The 18347-nt window shown below is 37.1% G+C and overlaps 1 protein-coding gene across 3 annotated transcripts in view; it reads right to left on the bottom strand.

Moving 5' to 3' along the window:
* Slain2 (SLAIN motif family, member 2) overlaps positions 1-18347 on the bottom strand; it is a 64480-nt gene that overhangs the window by 8715 nt on the left and 37418 nt on the right. For 2 of the 3 annotated variants that reach the window (NM_153567.3, XM_006504171.2), the window contains exons 4-7: positions 14639-14800; positions 12475-12834; positions 11841-11978; positions 4246-4323 (exon numbers count right to left, since the gene is read on the bottom strand). In NM_153567.3, the coding sequence (NP_705795.2) occupies positions 4246-4323; positions 11841-11978; positions 12475-12834; positions 14639-14800 (738 nt within the window). The remainder of the gene's footprint in view (positions 1-4245; positions 4324-11840; positions 11979-12474; positions 12835-14638; positions 14801-18347) is intronic. The other variant, NM_001113423.2, reaches the window with a different exon arrangement.

Genomic DNA, 18347 nt, shown 5'->3' with positions numbered 1-18347 from the left:
TCCTGCAGTGACTTGAATGTGCCAGGGTGGGTTGGAAGCCAGGGGGAACTTCCCCCTTCTCAGAGGGGAGCGGGAGGGAAGGGCCATGTGAGGGGAGACTGGGTGGAGGGAGACTTGGATCAGGATGTAAAGTGAAGAAATAAATTAATGGAAACAAAACAAAACAACAAATAACCCACTAAACTGAAGGCTAAACTATCTATGTGGAGGACATGCATAGGCATGCGCAGACCCTGTGCATGCCGTCTCAGTCTCTGAGTGCATATGAGCTTTGAGAGTGTTGACACAAAAGGTCTTCCAACAAACAATTTTTAAAACAGCAAAAATGGGATAGCAAGGAGATGGCTCAACAGTTAAGAACACTTGCCGTTCTTGCAGTTCTGAGTTCAGTTCTCAGGTGCAACATGGCTGTCTACAGCTGTCCTTAACCTCGGTTCCAATGGATCTAGAACCCTCTTCTGGCTTGCGTGGGTACCAGACATGCACACAGTGTACATACATACATGTAGGCAAAACATCCATGTACATAAAATAAAATGTAAATAAGATAGAAGGGCTAGAGAGATGGCTCAGTGGGAAAGAGCTCTGGTTGCTCTTCCAGAATACATGGGTTCAATTACCAGTACCCACATGGTGGATCACATTATCTAGTCCCAATGGATCCAGCATCCTTTTTAGGACTCCAAAGGAACCAGGCAGGTACATGGTAAACAGACATACATGTGGGCAAACACTTACACATAAGGATAGTTAAATCTTGAGAGAGAGGGAAGAGTAGTTAAAATATCAGACTTCTCAACAGAAACACATAAAACTAACAGAATAACATCACTAAACATGCCTGCCTGAGAGGCTGGTGAGACGGCTCAGCAGCTAAGAATGTTCACTGCTCTTGCAATGGATGCAGGCTTGATTCTCAGAACACATATTCATCATCTCACAACTGCCTGGAACTCCAGTTCCTGGGGATGATGTACCTAACCTCTGCAGACACCTCTGCAGTCGGGTGCGCACGCACACACAGTACATAAGTTAAAAAGCTGCCCTACTTCTACATTCATACAAATAACTTTTAAACTCAATATAAATATGTTTAAGAACAGCAGAAACAAAAACAAACAAAAAACAAAACAACAACAAAAACAAATCCCCAAAACCCTCCAATCCAAAGCAACAGCAGTAATAAAAACTGGAGAGAATTTGTTGTTCATTCTTCCACTCAAAGAAATGTTAGAAAGCACTTTTAGGCAGAAAAGAAAGAACAGCAGGTACCACCGTCAACCTGAATGGAGCTGTGAGAAAGGGCGGCACTGGTTTTATCCCTGATGATCAGCACTTAAAGAAAGAGAAGGGGCTTCTCTTGGTGCCGTGGGCTTTGACTGCAGACCTGAGAGGTATCTGTGTGTCAGGATCATCAGTAATGAATCAGTACTGGACTGTACAGTGCTGGAGACTGAACCCACGACATGAACTCCAGTGCCAGGGGCATGCGAGGCAGGTGCTGTATTGTCAGGCTGGCCTTGAACGCACATCCTTCTGCCTCCACCTTCCGAGTGTTGGGGTTACAGGTGTGTAACAGCACATGCAGCTAAGCTAATATGGAGAAAGGGTGTAATGACAACTTCCACGAACACAACTTCCACCACACACACAGAAGCATGGATTACTAAGTAAGATAAAAACAAAACAAGAAATCCCCACAGCTCACACACAGACTTCTCCTTTCCCAGGTAAAGACGAGTAAAGACAGACGCAGGGATTCTACTATCCACCAGAAGACTGGAGTTCCTCACCAAGTCGGTAGTTTGCAGCTTGACTTGGACTCACAAAAAGAATGCAACCCCTTTAGAAATTTGGTCAAAGGAATTATCTTCTAAAATGAATAAACACAGAGTAAATCTTTAAAAATGCAAAACCACACAAAGCAATACATATTTGTGACATATATATTTCTTCCTACTACAAAGAGTACAACTGGTTTTTTCCTGTTTGTTTACACTCTGTCCCCCTGGCAATCCCCATCTACTTCTTTGCTTCTATTCTTCATCTCCAATATCCACTTCACTTTCTACTATAAGGTGGTTTTGCGAATGAGTGTTAGCAAGATCACTAAAATAGTCTCTGTGTCTGGTTCATTACATATAACATAATAGCCTTAAGAACCATCCATATTGTCAAAAATCATGGGATTTCATTCTTTTAATGAGCTGTATAATTGGCTTATTTGAGGCCACATTCTGATATATCCAAATATCCAAGCATATACTGTGGACAGGCTGATTTCAAAATTTAGCTTTTGTAACAAGTACTTCAATATGCAAGGGGATTCGTGGTCTCAAACTATTTAGTGCCCTCTTTCATAGTTACCTCTGTACTTCTAGTAATATGTGTACATCATCAGTTTAAACCAAACAGTTTTCATTTTTTATAAAAGGTTTCTTTTTATTTTTTAAACTAATTGTGTTTGTGTGGAGGTATGCATGTGTATATGCACCTGTAGATGCCAAATGAATGAACTAGATCTCCAGAGTTGACAGGAATTTGTGAGCCACCTACACACATGCTGGGTGCTGGGAGCTGAGCTCAGGTCCTCTGGAAGACCAACCAGCAAGTGCTGTTCATTCCCGAGCTCTGTCTCCAGCCATCATTTTTAGATTTTACCTACTGGCTATCTCAGAGATTAAACATGATATAACGTTTTTGCTATTCCTTACCTCAACCTCCTAGGAGTCCCTTTCTGCCAATAAAGCTATATTGTAAATGTTGCTTAAATATGAATTGTGTTTATATTATCATGATGTAAATATTCTTTGTTGCAGGACTGGAGAATGTATTATAATTATGCTTTACATTCTTTTTTGTGAAGTTTTAGATAATAGGATCCCTTTTTATAAACCCCAAACCATCTCCGTTTGTTCTACAGAACAAGCCCTATGCAGTGTGTGATCCCTGACTGTGGTACCAAGGGAGGGAGGTGTCTGTGAGTACCTAACATTTAGTACATAAGCAAGCATTTAGTACAAACAGCATGCTGCCATTTGACTATTCTCTTTCCTACAGATTCTCTTTACATTGTAAACGAATCACTTACAATCACACAGTAAATCACTGCTCACACACTTAAACCTACTTAAAAGTATATGGGCTGGAGATGGCCCAGCAGTTAAGAGCACTTGGCTGTTCTTCCAAAGATCCTGAATTCAACCCAGCAATGTGGCAGCTCACAATTCAGTGTCCTCTTCTGGTGTGCATGCATAGAAGCAGACAAGGGACTTGTATACATACATAAATAAATCTTTTAAAAAATACAAAAGCTAGGATTTACGTCTGAGGGAGAATATGTGTTTTGTCTTTATCAGCACTCAGGAGGCAGAGGCAGGTGGATTTCTTTGAGTTCAAAGCCAGCCTGGTCTACAGTTAAGACTACATAGAGAAACCTGTCTAAAAAAACCAAAAACCAACAACAGGAAGGATATTATGTTTTGCAGTCATATTAACCACATTAAAAAAAAAAAAAAGCAAATTAAACATCAAAATTTCCCTTTCCTCAAGTTTCCCTTACTCTCACAGGGCTCTTCCTGCTCTCTGCCTCTGTTCTGTCCCACTCTTGGCGGCATCTGTTCACTCTCAGGACAGCTGGTCTACCCTGTGTCACTGTTTCTCTCAATTCTTTGTCCTCGACCTACCAATATACTCAATTGTTCAGAACCAATCTCGTCTAGCATTAGCGCCCAACCTTCAGGTACTTACTTCTTCAGCACTGAGTTCTTACAAAAGCTACCGCTGTATCACAGATCTTCCAAATGGAGTCACTTAACATTAAAACTTGTGTTTTAACTTCAATCAGTGTATAATTCAAAAGTGTTCCACCTCATGCCAAAAATAAATAAACCCAAAGACCAAGACAAGGAAACAGCATTAACAGATAGGACGTGTGACATTTATAGTACCCATCTGTCCAATTTCCATTAATTTAAAACAATAATCTTTGATTTTAAATTAGTAGAGAAAATTATAAATTATCCCTTAATTCTTTCAGAACAATTCAATACATACCTCTGAAGAAAATAGGTTTCTTCCACTATTATCCATACAACAGGGAATTAATTTGCATTATTTTATGAAGAAAAAAAAAAAACCACAACTTGAAATGTGCCCCAGGCATCACTGACTCAGAAATGCAGAGGCGTGAGATCTATCTGCACCACTTGCTCAAGTTTAAGGTCAACAAGAGGCCGTAGTTACCTCTTTTTGTAGATGAAGTTGGAAGCAACTGTTTGGCTTTGAGGGAAGTACGAGGCAAACTTTTCAGCCTTTGAGAAGCTGTTGAGAAACAAGGAAGTGTAATATTTGCTGGGAAGTACAAGATAAAGGCTACACCTTCTGTAAACCTAAACACTTAATACAGATTTAAAAGTTACCAAGGAATAGAAACCATGAGGCAGAACATTAGAATTCTAGAAGCTCAGGAATTTTCAAGTGATGCTCCGTGCATTAAGATGGAAAAGAAAAGGGGCAGAAATCTTAGTGCCATTGCATATTTTTAGAGCTAGGGTTTTTTGTAGATAAAAAACCTCTACTATGTCAATTGGCTGGAATATCAAAGAGAAAACAAGCCACCAGCAAACATGCTATAGATGCAGAGAATAAAAGCACAAGGGTCAAAGTGGTGCACACAAGCACACAGCATAGAAAATACAATAGAAATAAACACAACACACAGTACTTGTTCAATGCAAAAAAGGAAAAAACCCACACATTTTGGCAAAGCAATTATTGGTAGATGAATTGCTCCAAAATCAAACAGTAATTTCCATTCTCAAAAAGGAGAAGAAAACTCAGAACCAGGGGATCCTATCACAAGCTGGCATCGTTACTGTGTTTAGTATTATCTTGCTGTAAAAACCAACTAATGTATATCCCAGGCAACATGTCTGGTGTGTGTGTGTGTGTGTGTGTGTGTGTGTGTGTATGTGTAGGACACCTGCTTTGTAACATGATCAGCGAGGGCTGCTAAAGTCACTCTCAAACTTCTGGTCTATTAACTATACTAAAACTTCCAAAATTGGGACATAAGAGATGCTCAGGGTGAAATGGTGCCAACTACTGTAATTCAAAGTTACCCTGTTCTATTCCAGTCACGTAATGAAGTGCCTCTAAACTGCCATTCTACTGGTCAGAAACACTTTCTATACTCTAATGAGTTATGTCCAAAAGAAAAAAATAGAAACAACAAAAATGCCAAGGTTCTATTCCTACAAGACTATCTAAGTAGGGCATAAAAAAATGATCATCAGATGATAAGGGGACATCAAAGAGAAAAGTTGAAAGCATTTCTATGTCCTCACTAAGATAATCAACTTTTAAAACAAGAAATGTTTTAAATTAGAAGAAAAAATTCTAACTTCCCAGCATTCCAAACCTTACTATATCAACATAGTGTTTGATGCTCATGTTCAAACATGGTCAGGCAAACAAGCAAAAATTTCTCCAGACTTAGGGGAAAAAAATCTGTTACTTTATACCTATAACCACAAAATTATAGGATACTATCATTAAATGCTACTTGGCTATCTATTTGTACAAATGTTCTCTGTTATTCGTATTTCCATCCATCCATCCACCCACCCATCCATCCATCCATTCTTCCCAGGTACTATCGGTAAAATAGACTCAGAAGTCCACTAGGAATTTTTCTTATTCTAATGAAATACTTAGGAAAGGAGAGAATGAAAATATAATCAAAATGCATAGGCTTCCAGATAGTGATGGCTGCTAGGCAAGGAAGTAAGTAGGAAAGGAGGCAGAGGAGACTGGAGTTGCATTATACACAGGGTAATCCATAAACATTCCCTGAAGATGACATCTGCTCACAGATCAAATGAAGAGCGGGAAGGAGCCATGTGGGGCTCTGGAGAAGGCATTCCAAATAGATGAAGAAGCAACAGTAAACAACACTGAGACTGGCAATGCCCAGTATTTAAAGAACAGAAGTACTCTCAGATATAATGATAAGAGAAAAGCAAATGACCATATATGCTGGCAAACTATAAGCCATTATTTTTTCAGTATTATTCTGATTTAGTATGTGCACAAGCACATAAGGCATGCCATGGTGTATATGTCCAAGGTCAACTTGCAGGAGTCATTTCTCTCTTTTCATCACGAGGGTCCCAGTGTCGTTGAACTCAAGACACAAGGCCTCCATACTGAGTGTGCTGTCTCTCCTCTGCTTCCATAGCATCTCTGGCTATGGTAGAGGCTATCTCACATATAATCCTTGGCTGTGGTATAGTCATTCTCACATATAAATCCCCAGTGTGCTAGGACTATGGTATATACACAAGTGACTGCCAAGTGTACAAAAATGTAGATTTAAATGTATACTATTTATTTTGTTAAATAAATTATACTTTTTTCAGTCAAGGTTTTATAAAACTGTAGCCAAAATAAGTGGTTCTTAAACTTGCATATGTCTAAAAATTAAATTGAGACACTTAGAACAATGAGAATATGGGCCTTCACCCTAAGGTGTAGTCAATGCTGAGTGGTAAAGGTCCCAAGTAAGTCCTTTTGATTAAGGTAAATGATCCAATATCACTTATTAAACTGAGCGTCCTGAAATATTTTACTAGTCTTAGATCAGCCAATGATATAATTATTGCATATAATATGGTTTAATTAATGTTTTAAAATAATGCAAAACTGGAGAATAACCATCAGTGCTTTGGTAGTAGAGGAAATCCCTTCCTTGTGAACCTCAGAAGACTGGCTACACAGGTGTCCACTGCCGTGGATCCTTCTGTTGGGGAGTGGAGCAGAGCAGAGCACGGTGTTGTTCCTCATGCCTCCTCTCTGGGTCACAGTCCGTCTGTATGCTGGGTAAAACTATTCCTGGGTTGGGCAAATTGTCTATGGTTCAGTCTCAGATCATGCCCTAATAGAGCCACCCAGGAGTGTCTTCCAAGAGGCCTATGCATGAGAGGGAGCGGTTTGGTTTTAGTTGTGTCACACACTAGATATATGAGCCTGCATAATGTACTTGATTACATGGATATCTGCTCTCTACAAAAATAAATGTGTATTTGTGAAGCTCCAATACTATAATATATGTAAAACTACTCCAGGCATTATAAAACAGTAATGAAACTTTGGATATAAAAAAGCACTAGAAAGTCTTGAGATTTTCACCTATTCCTTTTCTCACTTATCAGTCAGTGATTCCTATATTTTTCTGAAACTAAACTTAAATCTTCTCTAATAAGGTTAGAAAGCAAGTCATTGTCTTTTATAAAATTCTACCTCTGATCAACTCCTCTCCCTTTAACGAGAAAAAAAAATTGTTCTGGTTTCTTAAATGCTCTGGTTTTCTTAAACTTTTTAAGTTACTCATATTTTACAAATATAAAAGTTGAAAATATATCAGCACTGTCATAATCCTCATATTTGAATGCCAGCATCCACAATAATGCAGCCATAGCAAATAAGCATATACAAAGTGACTGGCATAGAACAAGGCAAAGAAGTGGCCCAGTGGGTAGAAACCAGCAGCCTGGCAAAGTTAGCTTCATGCAGACCAGCAGATGAGACCAAAGCTTTACCATTCACAGCTGAAGAAAGAATTACTTAAGACAAAATGAACATTAGACTAGAAACCAAAAATTTAAAGCAACATACCAATTCACTATATAAAATATATTAAAATTGCTATTATATCTTTATATACACTTTTACATCTACTTTGACAGCATATATCAAAGTAAAAAACTACAAAACCTTTGTACTATATAATTATATACATAAAGCACAATTACATATATATTTTATCTATCAAAATATGTAAAACTTCAAGAAAACAGATAACTCTGATGTATTAATGTATAATAAAAAATCTAAATTTTTACATAGTATACTTAAAATTAAGTTTTAAGCCGGGCAGTGGTGACATACGCCTTTAATTCCAGCACTTGGGAGGTAGAGGCAGGCGATTTTATGAGTTCGAGGCCTGAGTGACTGAGTGACTGAGAAACCCTGTCTCAAAAAAAAAAACCCACACACACAAAAAAATTAAGTTTTAAGCTTGTTAATACTCTGGTTTTTCTCTATTTTCCAAATACATTTGTACAGTGCTCATGTGGACATTTTAAATTATAAGTAAGTGTTACTGTAGCTGCGAATGTAAGAAAGAACGAGTATATATCCAATTTTACAAAGGATGATAGTCCAACTCTTCTGCCTATACAATTTTTTTTTAATTAGGTATTTTCCTCGTTTACATTTTCAATGCTATCCCAATACAATTTTTATCAAATGTAGAAATGCAACTTTGTGAAACTGCACATTTATTTTCCACATAGTAAATTAGTAACTGGAAAACTATTATGTTTTCCCTACTCATTTTTCATAACTGCCAATAATAATATAACTGTATAATGACAATTTTACTGCTAGAGAAAGCAGATAATTATCAAAGAGTTTAATATACATTTTCTGTTGACATTTGTTATGTATTATTCTAGTCCTAAGTCATCAATCTGTTTGTTCTTTTATCACCATAAAGCTTCCGGATGCTAAAATCGTCCAAGTAATGGGATGAAGGAAGGAGACCGAGGCAGAACTAGTTTTATTACACAGGAGGTTGTTTGCAGATTTATCATGTAGAGTTTTGAAAAATCCAGATCTTAATAATTCAAACTAAATACAAACACCATCCTAGAAGGCCAAGTGCAAATGTTGTTCCACCTCTGTGTGGAGAAGCTATAAAAGCATGGTGTAACGTCCGTGAGGATTACAACTCCTTACAACTGGGCTGCAGGGACACTAACACTGTAGGTTGTTATTGTATCAGTAAAGTAACTGAGGGAGAAGCCCCTAAAAACAACATATTTTCATGTGTCAAATTAACTTGTGGGTTTAAAAACATCAAATTTACCGTTCTCTATGTCAGGGATAACAGAGTTCAAATTCTATCTTTAAAATCATTTTTAAAACTTTGATGATAATTTGTTTCTAATATCAAATAACACCTTTTAAAAAAACACTATCAACTCTTTAGTAAGTAGAAAATAAAATTTAAGTTTATGTTTAAAAAAAAGCCAAAATATTTTAGTATATGCCCAGTAGAATAAGGTATATAAAAATCTTGAGTAACAATTTTCTATAGAGCTTTAAATTATAGTCTCAAACTCAGAAGAAAAAAAAAATTTCTGTATGATGTTTATATCTTGGTAATAAACCATGGATATGACAAATCTCTAAAGACTTCACATTCTGGAGCTGTCTCAACATAGTTCGAACACTAACCTGATACTTATTAAGATGTATAATCACAGGTGTGTATATATATATATATATATATATATATATATACATATATATATATATATATTACATAAAAGTAATTCCAATAGTTCATTTAAAAAAACACATTTTTAAAAAAATGTATGGCTGTTTTGCCTGCATCTAGGCACCGCATGTATACCTGGTGCTCATGGAAGCCAGAAATGGGCACTGGATACCCTGGGAATGGAGTTACAGACGGTTGTGAATAGTCATGTGAATGCTGGGAATGTACCCAGATTAATGTTTCAATGTTAATTGAAAGCCATCTCTCCAGACCACTTGATTTGTTTGGTTATATACTCATGTCTACCTTAGTTGCTAAGCGGCACGTGGGTGTTGCTAATGTGCAGCCATTCTCGCACTATGACTTAGGCTCTATTCTGTCAATCTGACTTAAAGTTAACCCTGTGCATTGCTTTAGTCTTTTTTTTAAAGAATTATTTAGTTTATGTATATAAATTGTAGCTGTCTTCTGGTGTTGCTGTAGTGACACCAGAAGAGGTCACTAGATCCCATTACAGATCGTTGTGAGCCACTATATAGTTGCTGGGAATTGACCTCTGGAAGAGCAGTCAGTGCTCTTAACTGCTGAGCCATCTCTCCAGCCCGACTTTGGTCTTCTGTTATGCTGCATGTGTCTCTGTAACCCTTATTGACCCCTTTCGTTTCATTAGATTATCCTTCCTACTCTTGAGTGTGTGTTATCTGCTGGAACATTCATTCTGTTAAGGACTTACATAGTTTTCTGTGACATAGTATTACTTCTGTCGGCTCATTACTACTTTAGGTAATGCTCCGTGAAAAAGCTGCTTGGGATTTAAGTTTATGTTCCAGTGCTATTTATTCCCCTAAATGTCATCATTTTTAATGCAAAATACTGAACAATCTTTCAAGGAATCTATGTCATGCTAGAGTAGAAATGCCCTGTCACAATGCTTCTTGTCAAAAATAAAGGCAAACATTTATTATAAATACTGAAAAAATTTCGTTTGTGAAGGCCTGTCATATTCTTGGGTTGATATTCATCCAGTCATCAAAAATAAAAATTTAGTCAGCTCTCACTATACAGACCAGGCTGGATTTGAACTCACAGAGATCTTCCTAGTCTGCCTCTTGAATGATAGGGATAAAGGCATGTACTACTATGTCAGGACTGAACTTCATATATTCTATCTTTAGTTCAGATTTAACTCAGTAATTAATTCCCCAAACAATTTTTTAAAAATGGTCATTAATTCTTTAAAAAATGGTTTTGATAATTTATTACTTCGAATTTTAATCTGTATTACAAGTCAAATTAAAAACATGGATTAATTGACAACTATGATTAAATATTATACTGTATACAAATACATTCTCAGCAGACATAGAGATTAATCAAATAAAAACTAAAAACTTCATGATGCGGATATTAAGTGAAATTATACAAATCCTTATAATACACTTTTGTTTGGCAAAGAAAACACACAAGCTCAGTTCTGCTATAGATTTAATAGATTGTACTATTGAACAACCAATTACTTTTGCTATTACATGGCTTAAAATATGTAAAAATAAACTTTCATTTTGTTTTACTTCTGTGGCATTGGGAATAAAAATCGAGGGCCTCAGGCACACTCTTTAAATACTAGCACTGAGCTGTACCTCTACCTCTAGAACGTCTAAAAGGGGAGAGGTTTTAAGGAAAACTATTTACTGAAGATACTATTTGGACAGTGACTGCATACTTCTCTAAGTAAAAGCAAAGCCTACCCTTTAAAAACAGACTTCAAAAACTTTTATTCAGTCTTTATGTGTAGTTAATGCTTTACTTTTTATTTTGTGACAAGAATTATATTAAATAAATACAAGCATTTCTATGGTAGCACAACATACACTCCTTAATAGCCTTAAATGACATAGCATTAAGTATTAAAAAGGATGATCTTAACTAGGAGTGGTGGCACAGACCTTTACTCCCATCAAGAGGGGGACAAAGGCAGGAGAATCTCTGTGACTTCAAGGCTACCCTGGTCTACATTTTGAGTTCCAGGAAAGCTAGGCCTACATAGAGAGACCTATCTCAAAAAAAAAACCTAGAAAACAAAACAAAGATGACCTTTAGCAAGAGGAGGAAGAAATCAGAGTGGCATGCAGTTATACAAACTGGTTAGAATTAAATATTTTGAGGCAATTTTAGAATTTTCTTACAATATTATCTTTTTAATTTTACTTTACTTTTTATTTAAAATATATATATTTAGTTACTGGGTGGAGGAGGGCTGGAGGGAGTGGTACATATACCACGGTATAGGTATAGAGGTTAGATATAACTTTCTTCTTCTACCATATGAGTTCAAGGTTTCTAGCTAAAGTGGCCAGGCTTGCCAACAAGTGCCTTGACCACCTGAGCTACCTTGCCCTATTGTAGCAACGGCTTAAATCACCACAAAATCAGTTTCTATAATTTCCCCTTTCTGTTTCTGCATGACACTTTAGAGTGTAAGGAAGGTACTTACTGGCTGAAGCCTGAGGCTGCATTCGAGGTATTCCTCCATTTGGCACTTGAAAATTGGAGTCACTTCTACTGCTTTTCACAGAGTCAACCTGTGTGCTCGATGTTCGGGATAGGTTTGGAAGACTGCGTCTAAGTTTTTCTATAACAATGAGATTTTAAATAAATAATAATAATTTTTAAAAAAAATCAAACCATTCTTTTGGATAGGTAACTTAAATATTAAGTATAATTCAAAGTAAAATACTATATTTAAACATTTCTTTTTGTATACTGTAGAAGTAACAGAAAATTATATAAAAAAAGCAAACCCAGAGGTTATAAATGGATGAAATAAAGCACCCTTAAAGAAACTGTAAGTTACATAATCAAACCTAAACAAATAAAGGCCATTCCATGAATAAAATAACGCAAACTCTTAAAAATTCCCATGTCCACTTAGCCCCGCATTTGGGCTTGAGAATCACATCAGTAGCTGAGAGATAACTAGTTTCATAAAGTTAAATTTACTTTCTTCTCATGTTTACATTAATGAAACAGTGACCATAACTACCTGTTTGAAATAAAACCATCCGGGGAAAATGTATTCTTTTTACAATAAAATATGGACACCTCTTTCCCAAGCTCTGCTGTTTTACCTTCATTTTTAACATTGCTCGTCTGTAAATCTGTGGGATGGCCTTGGAGGGAAAGGCGAGGCTGCTGCAAGCGGCTAATCATAGGCTGTGGGGACGCTCTACTGTATTCTATTCCCCGGGCAGGAGACCGTGAACGAGGTGAATTTCGAGGCGACTGCTTAGGAGATGGTCGTGGTGAATTCCGTGGGGATGGAGAAAACCTATTAAGGGCAGGGTGTACTGCATGCTGCAGACTGTCATCTTCATCATCCAAGCTCTGGGCGTCCAGCTCCTGATCACTAAAAGTGCCCCGCCTCGTAGAATTGCAAGATGAACCAGAGCTGCGGCGAGAGGTGCTGGCTGCATATTCTTGCCGGAGACCTAGCAACAACAAATGCATTACTTATTTCTTTGACTATATATTCAAACATTTAAATATTTAAAAATGAAGTAAATGATTATTATTGAGAAATTCAATTTAGGGTATAAAGAAAAATTCCTTTCTACTTCTAAAATTCTTCTATATAAAGTTGCATAAATTACATCCCAAAGTTATTTTTCATTGAATGAAAATTGTTTGCTTAACTGTTAAGACTTCTTACTCTGGGGGTCTAAGTAACAAAGTACAGCCATAAATTCAAAACAAAACAAAACAAAACAAAACGGAGTTCTACTTTAAACACAAAATCCCAAACTCGGACTGAAGGAGCACTGAGGGAGAGCCATGTAGACACTGAACAGAGTGCAGCAGTTAGCATACAAACCGTTACAGCTATAACGAGGGAAGGAATCTAGGTATGTTGTCAGCAAATCCTGCTTGCTACTGGTATCCTCTAAAGGGATCGTACAGCCAGATTCAAGCCTTCAGGCACAGAAACTGCCATCGAAGGGGCGAGCTCCGGGGTATCTTTTAAAACCATAAATCCCTGGAAAAGGAGTTCAGTGACAGAGCAAACACAAGGTGGATTCCCCACAAACTACAAAATAAAGGGCAAGCAACCCCTCCAAAACCTTAGAACTGCTAGGGTCGTGTAGCCCTGTAGGTCTGGGATGCACAGAAGTAACTATTTGCAGTAAACAGCAATAACAGAAGACAGCAACGCAATAGGGAACATTGCTATAGAAAAGGAAGTCAGAAGCCAATGCAGCCTCCAGTAACAAAGGAGAACTTTAAGCAAGTCACAATCACCATAGTATTTTGCATTTCTCACTAACAACAAAGGCACTTAGGCAACAGCTCAAATATGTAATTCTAATTTTTAACTACTGCAACAAATCTTAGAAGACCCATACTATAAGAATAAAACCATAGTTTTAAAAAGGAGGGCAGGAAGATGTTTTCAATTTTCTAGCATAACGGCTTAGAGAGAACTACTAAGTATAAAAGTTATGATTTCTACTATTTGTTACCCAAACACAGCATCAAAGTTACAGAAAATAGCCTGCAGAACTCTCCACAGAAGTCAGTGTTCAAAGTAAAACCTGAGTTTACTCTAAGGTGCAGAATTAGGCAGCATTCTCTTTCCTGTGTATGAATAACTAGCATCTTACTGACCCTACACTGACTCAGTGGAGAGAGAGAAAAATCCCAGAAGGAAGGTGTTCCCTGTTCCTAGTGTTTCAGACTAAGGAATCTCTATCTTTCTAGGGGAGGTCATACTCAGGTGGGAATGATGCAATGGAGCACGAACAGTCTGCAGTTTCCTAAAACCTACAACTTGACAAAGCTTACAATGTATCTTACAAGACATATCACACCAGGGGCAACACTAGACACTGGGGCTCCTTACTGAACTTAAAGACATACAGAGTGTATCTGATGCTATAATTTCATGGAAGAATAGTAAATGAAAAGGTAAAAGGGCTTTCTAGGGTATTAAAAACACACTAAGATAGAGAGTAACATAGTAATTACAGTGACAAGGGCCAATACAAACTGTACAGGCACAACACCACTGGCTGACCTAACGTCCCTCTCTTGTCCTTCCTACAGCAAAGCTGTTTTATATAAAACACAATTGGAAAGCAAGTACATTCGTGGCATTAGGCTCTACAATGTTTACTGCAGCACTTATACATTCATTATCTTACCGTGTTTCATAACACTTTAAAATGCATAATAAATTGAATATATGCAATAAGCTGTATGATAACAAACATCTCAATTTGAAGAGTGAAAACTTACTTTCTTCCTGCATCCGCGCTAGAATCTGCACATCAGTTACATCATTTAGCTTATAGTTGGATCCAATTGAATCTTCATCTAATTCTGAAGCACTTAACTCACTATCTATAGAGGACTGAGGGCTGAGTGGAGGGTTTCTATCTGATGAACTTTTGAAGTTACCTTTAGGAAAAGGAAAAAACACATCAAACCTTGGTAAGAAAAAAACTGAGCTAAACATTTGGTACAATTAGCTGAATAATTACATCCCTTGACTTGGTTTTTATTCTGCCATTTACATTTACAAAACTCCCCAAAACTAAAATTAGATACTGAACTCATTAGGAGAAAAAAGTATAACTTAAGCCCCACAAAATAATTAGGCTTTCAGCAAGTGCCTGATACACAGTAACTACGGGCTAGATAGACCAGCGGTTCTCAACCCTCTTAATGCTGTGGCCCTTTAACATAGTTCTTCATGTTGTGGTGACTATAAAATTCTTTTCACTGCTACTTCATAACTGTAATTTTCCTACTGTTATAAATTATAATGTAAATATCATGTTGTCCAATGGTTTTTAGGCGACCCCTTGTGATCCACAGGTTGAATACCATTGAGCTGGAGAATAACTTTTATAAGATAGTCAGGGAAACCACTCTCATTAGGAACATCATAATTTTTTCCTTGAAGAAAAAAATGTACTTTTTTTCACAACTAATTTGAGAAAAGTAATTTTTTAAACATTTAAGAACCAGCCCCCCACCAAAATACTAAATACTAAGTTAATTTGTCCTACATGATGCCAAACTAGTGAAGAACAATAGATGCTTATCAAGAAAATTAGCACATTTTTAAAAGTACTCTATTATACTAAACCAAAGGGAGAAAACTTAGAAACAAGGAATACACACATGAATTTAGTGTGTTTCTTAGGAGATATTTTCATGGGGATCTGTGTCACAGAAGAAATGATTTGGTCAGGTTTGTTTTGTTTTTTTGAGACAAGGTTCTACTTTGTAATATAAACTTTCCTTGAACTCACTATGTAGCCTACGCTAGCCTCCAACTTCCAATCCTCCCCCCTCAGCCTTCCAAGTGCTAGGATTACAGGCACGTAATAAATCTAGTTTTCAACAAAACAAAACAAAACCCTCACCATTACAGTTAACTATCCACAAGCCTAGTTCCAGACCCACCTAAGATCCCTCTTTGTCCAGAAACCATGTTTATAAGAAAGTAACCTCTTTCCTTTCCCACCCCCTTTTTTACCCTTCTGTCTGTAGCCATCTTCATGTCCACGGGCTGACCTCCAGATTGGTGACTCATTTTGTGGACAGTCATCTTTGACTGGCTCTCCCATCCTTCCCTCTCTGCCTGATGCCATCTCCACACCCAAAGCCCTAGCTCCAGACCAGTGGTTTGGAGACCACCTTTGCAAGGTCAATTAAACAGGTTATCCACTACCTTCACCTGGCCTAGCTCATTGGCCAGATTATTGCATAAGACACAAAAATAAATTAGTCCACATGTTCAACTCAAATCGCAAATACAAAAACATGAATGGCCAAGACAGCACATTTTCCTTCAAACCCACTAGAACTATGTAAGTGTTCTCTAGATGAACTCCAAAACACAGAATTTAAAACAATAACCACAAACTTACCAAAGGGTTTGAAAAAAATTTAAGAAGACACAAACATACACTTCTTTTTTATTATTATTTATTTATTACCACTGTAGCTGCCTTCAGACAGAAGATGGCGTCAGATCTCATTAGGGATGGTTGTGAGCCACCATGTGGTTGCTGGAAATGGAACTCAGGACCTTCAAAAGAGCAGTCAGTGCTCTTAACCACTGAGCCATATCTCCAGCCCAAACACACACTTCTTTGCCCTCCAAAGGTTCATAGCAATGCTTGAGTGATGCATAAGCAAATGCAAATACATGGCTGGATGAAATGACAATGATAATTTAAGATTGGAAAATTGAAAGCAATGAAGAGGCAGAATGAAACACAACAAAAGCTAAAATGAAGATGGAACTGAAAAATTCAATATGCCAATTAGAAAACTCTGGGGAAAGCCTTAGAAGAAGAAATAAATCAAACAGAAGAAAGACTATCAGGACTTAAAGTAGAGGATTTGGATGAAATAAGAATATTTTTTAAAAAATACAAGCGTAAAAAGAACACGCTGGAAATATTTGACAGCATCAACATACCAAGCCTTTGAACTACAAGTGTAGATGAGAGAATACGAGGTCAGTGATAAGATCATAGAAGAGAACGTTCCAAAGATATATCCATACAGATACAGGAAACACACAGAATCCCAGATAGACAAGAAAATTTCCATGGCATAAACAACTCCTTTCTGAATGATGAATGGGGCAAAGAAGAAATCAAAATATTCCTGAACAAAATGAAAATAAAGAAGGAGCACAGCAAGAGCTCTGTGACACAGTAAGCGCAGTCCTATAGCCCCCAGTGTCTGCACTGGCGAGGGTGAATACATGTCTTCATGACTCAACTTGAAAAAAACTGGAAAAACCAACTCAAAACCAGGAAATGGCAAGAAATAATAAAAATCAAACAGAAAAATAGAAAGCAATATATAGGATCAAAGAATCTAAGAGCTAGTTCTCTGAGATGACACATCAAGGCCCTTCTTGGTCTAACTAACCACACACACACACACACACACACACACACACACACATACACACACACAAAGTGGGGGGTTAAATTAGCAATAAAAAAATGAACAGGGAAACATCATGATGCAAAGAAACACAGATTATTATAAAGAAATTTAGTGCTGGGCGGTAGTGGTGCACGCCTTTAATCCCAGCAATTGGGAGGCAGAGGCAGAGGCAGGTGGATTTCTGAGTTCGAGGTCAGCCTGGTCTCCAAAGTGAGTTCCAGGACAGCCAGGGCTACACAGAGAATCCCTGTCTTGAAGAAAAAAGAAAAAAAGAAAAAAAAAAAAAAAAAAAAAAGGAAAGAAAGAAAGAAAAAAAAAGAAATTTAGAAACCTGTACTCCACTGAGTTGAAAAATCAGAGATGGATAAATTTCTTGATTCATCCAAACTACTGAAGTTAAACCAAGACAAGATCACCAACATGAACAGACTCACAACAAAGAGGAGACTGAGACTAATACAGTGCTTTCCAACTAAAATAAATCCAGGTCTAAATGGCACCTCAGAAGAATTCTATCAAAGTTTCAAAGAAGAGCTACAACCAATAATTCTTTTTTTTCTTCTTTCTAAATAAGAAGGATTACTCCACACTATGAAGCCAGTGTTACTCTTAAGACTTAAACTAGGAAAGATACAACAACAACAACAAAAAAACAAGAGTACAGACCAATATACCTGATGAACACAGACGCAAAGCTCCTCAATTAAATACCAGCAAACCAAATACAGGCACATATCAAGAAGGTCACCCACCATATTCATGTTGGTTTTATCCAGAAATGCAAGTTTTGAAGGCACAACATATGTAAGTTAATAAACATAAGTCATATAAATGGACTTAAAGGCAAAACTCATATAATAATCTCAAAAGATGAAGAAAAAGCCTTTGACAAAACCCAACACAGTTTCATGATAAAAGTCCCAGAGAATGTATAACTAGAAGGAACATACCTCCTAAATACAGGGTAGCTCTGACAAGCCTGAGATGAACAAGTGGAGACAAACTTGAAGTGATCCCATGAAAATCA

The sequence above is a fragment of the Mus musculus genome, chromosome 5 (genome assembly GCF_000001635.26).
Source record: "Mus musculus strain C57BL/6J chromosome 5, GRCm38.p6 C57BL/6J".
NCBI lineage: Eukaryota > Metazoa > Chordata > Mammalia > Rodentia > Muridae > Mus > Mus musculus.
Note: the sequence above shows the minus strand (reverse complement) of the source record. Positions and strands in the feature narration are given on the sequence as shown.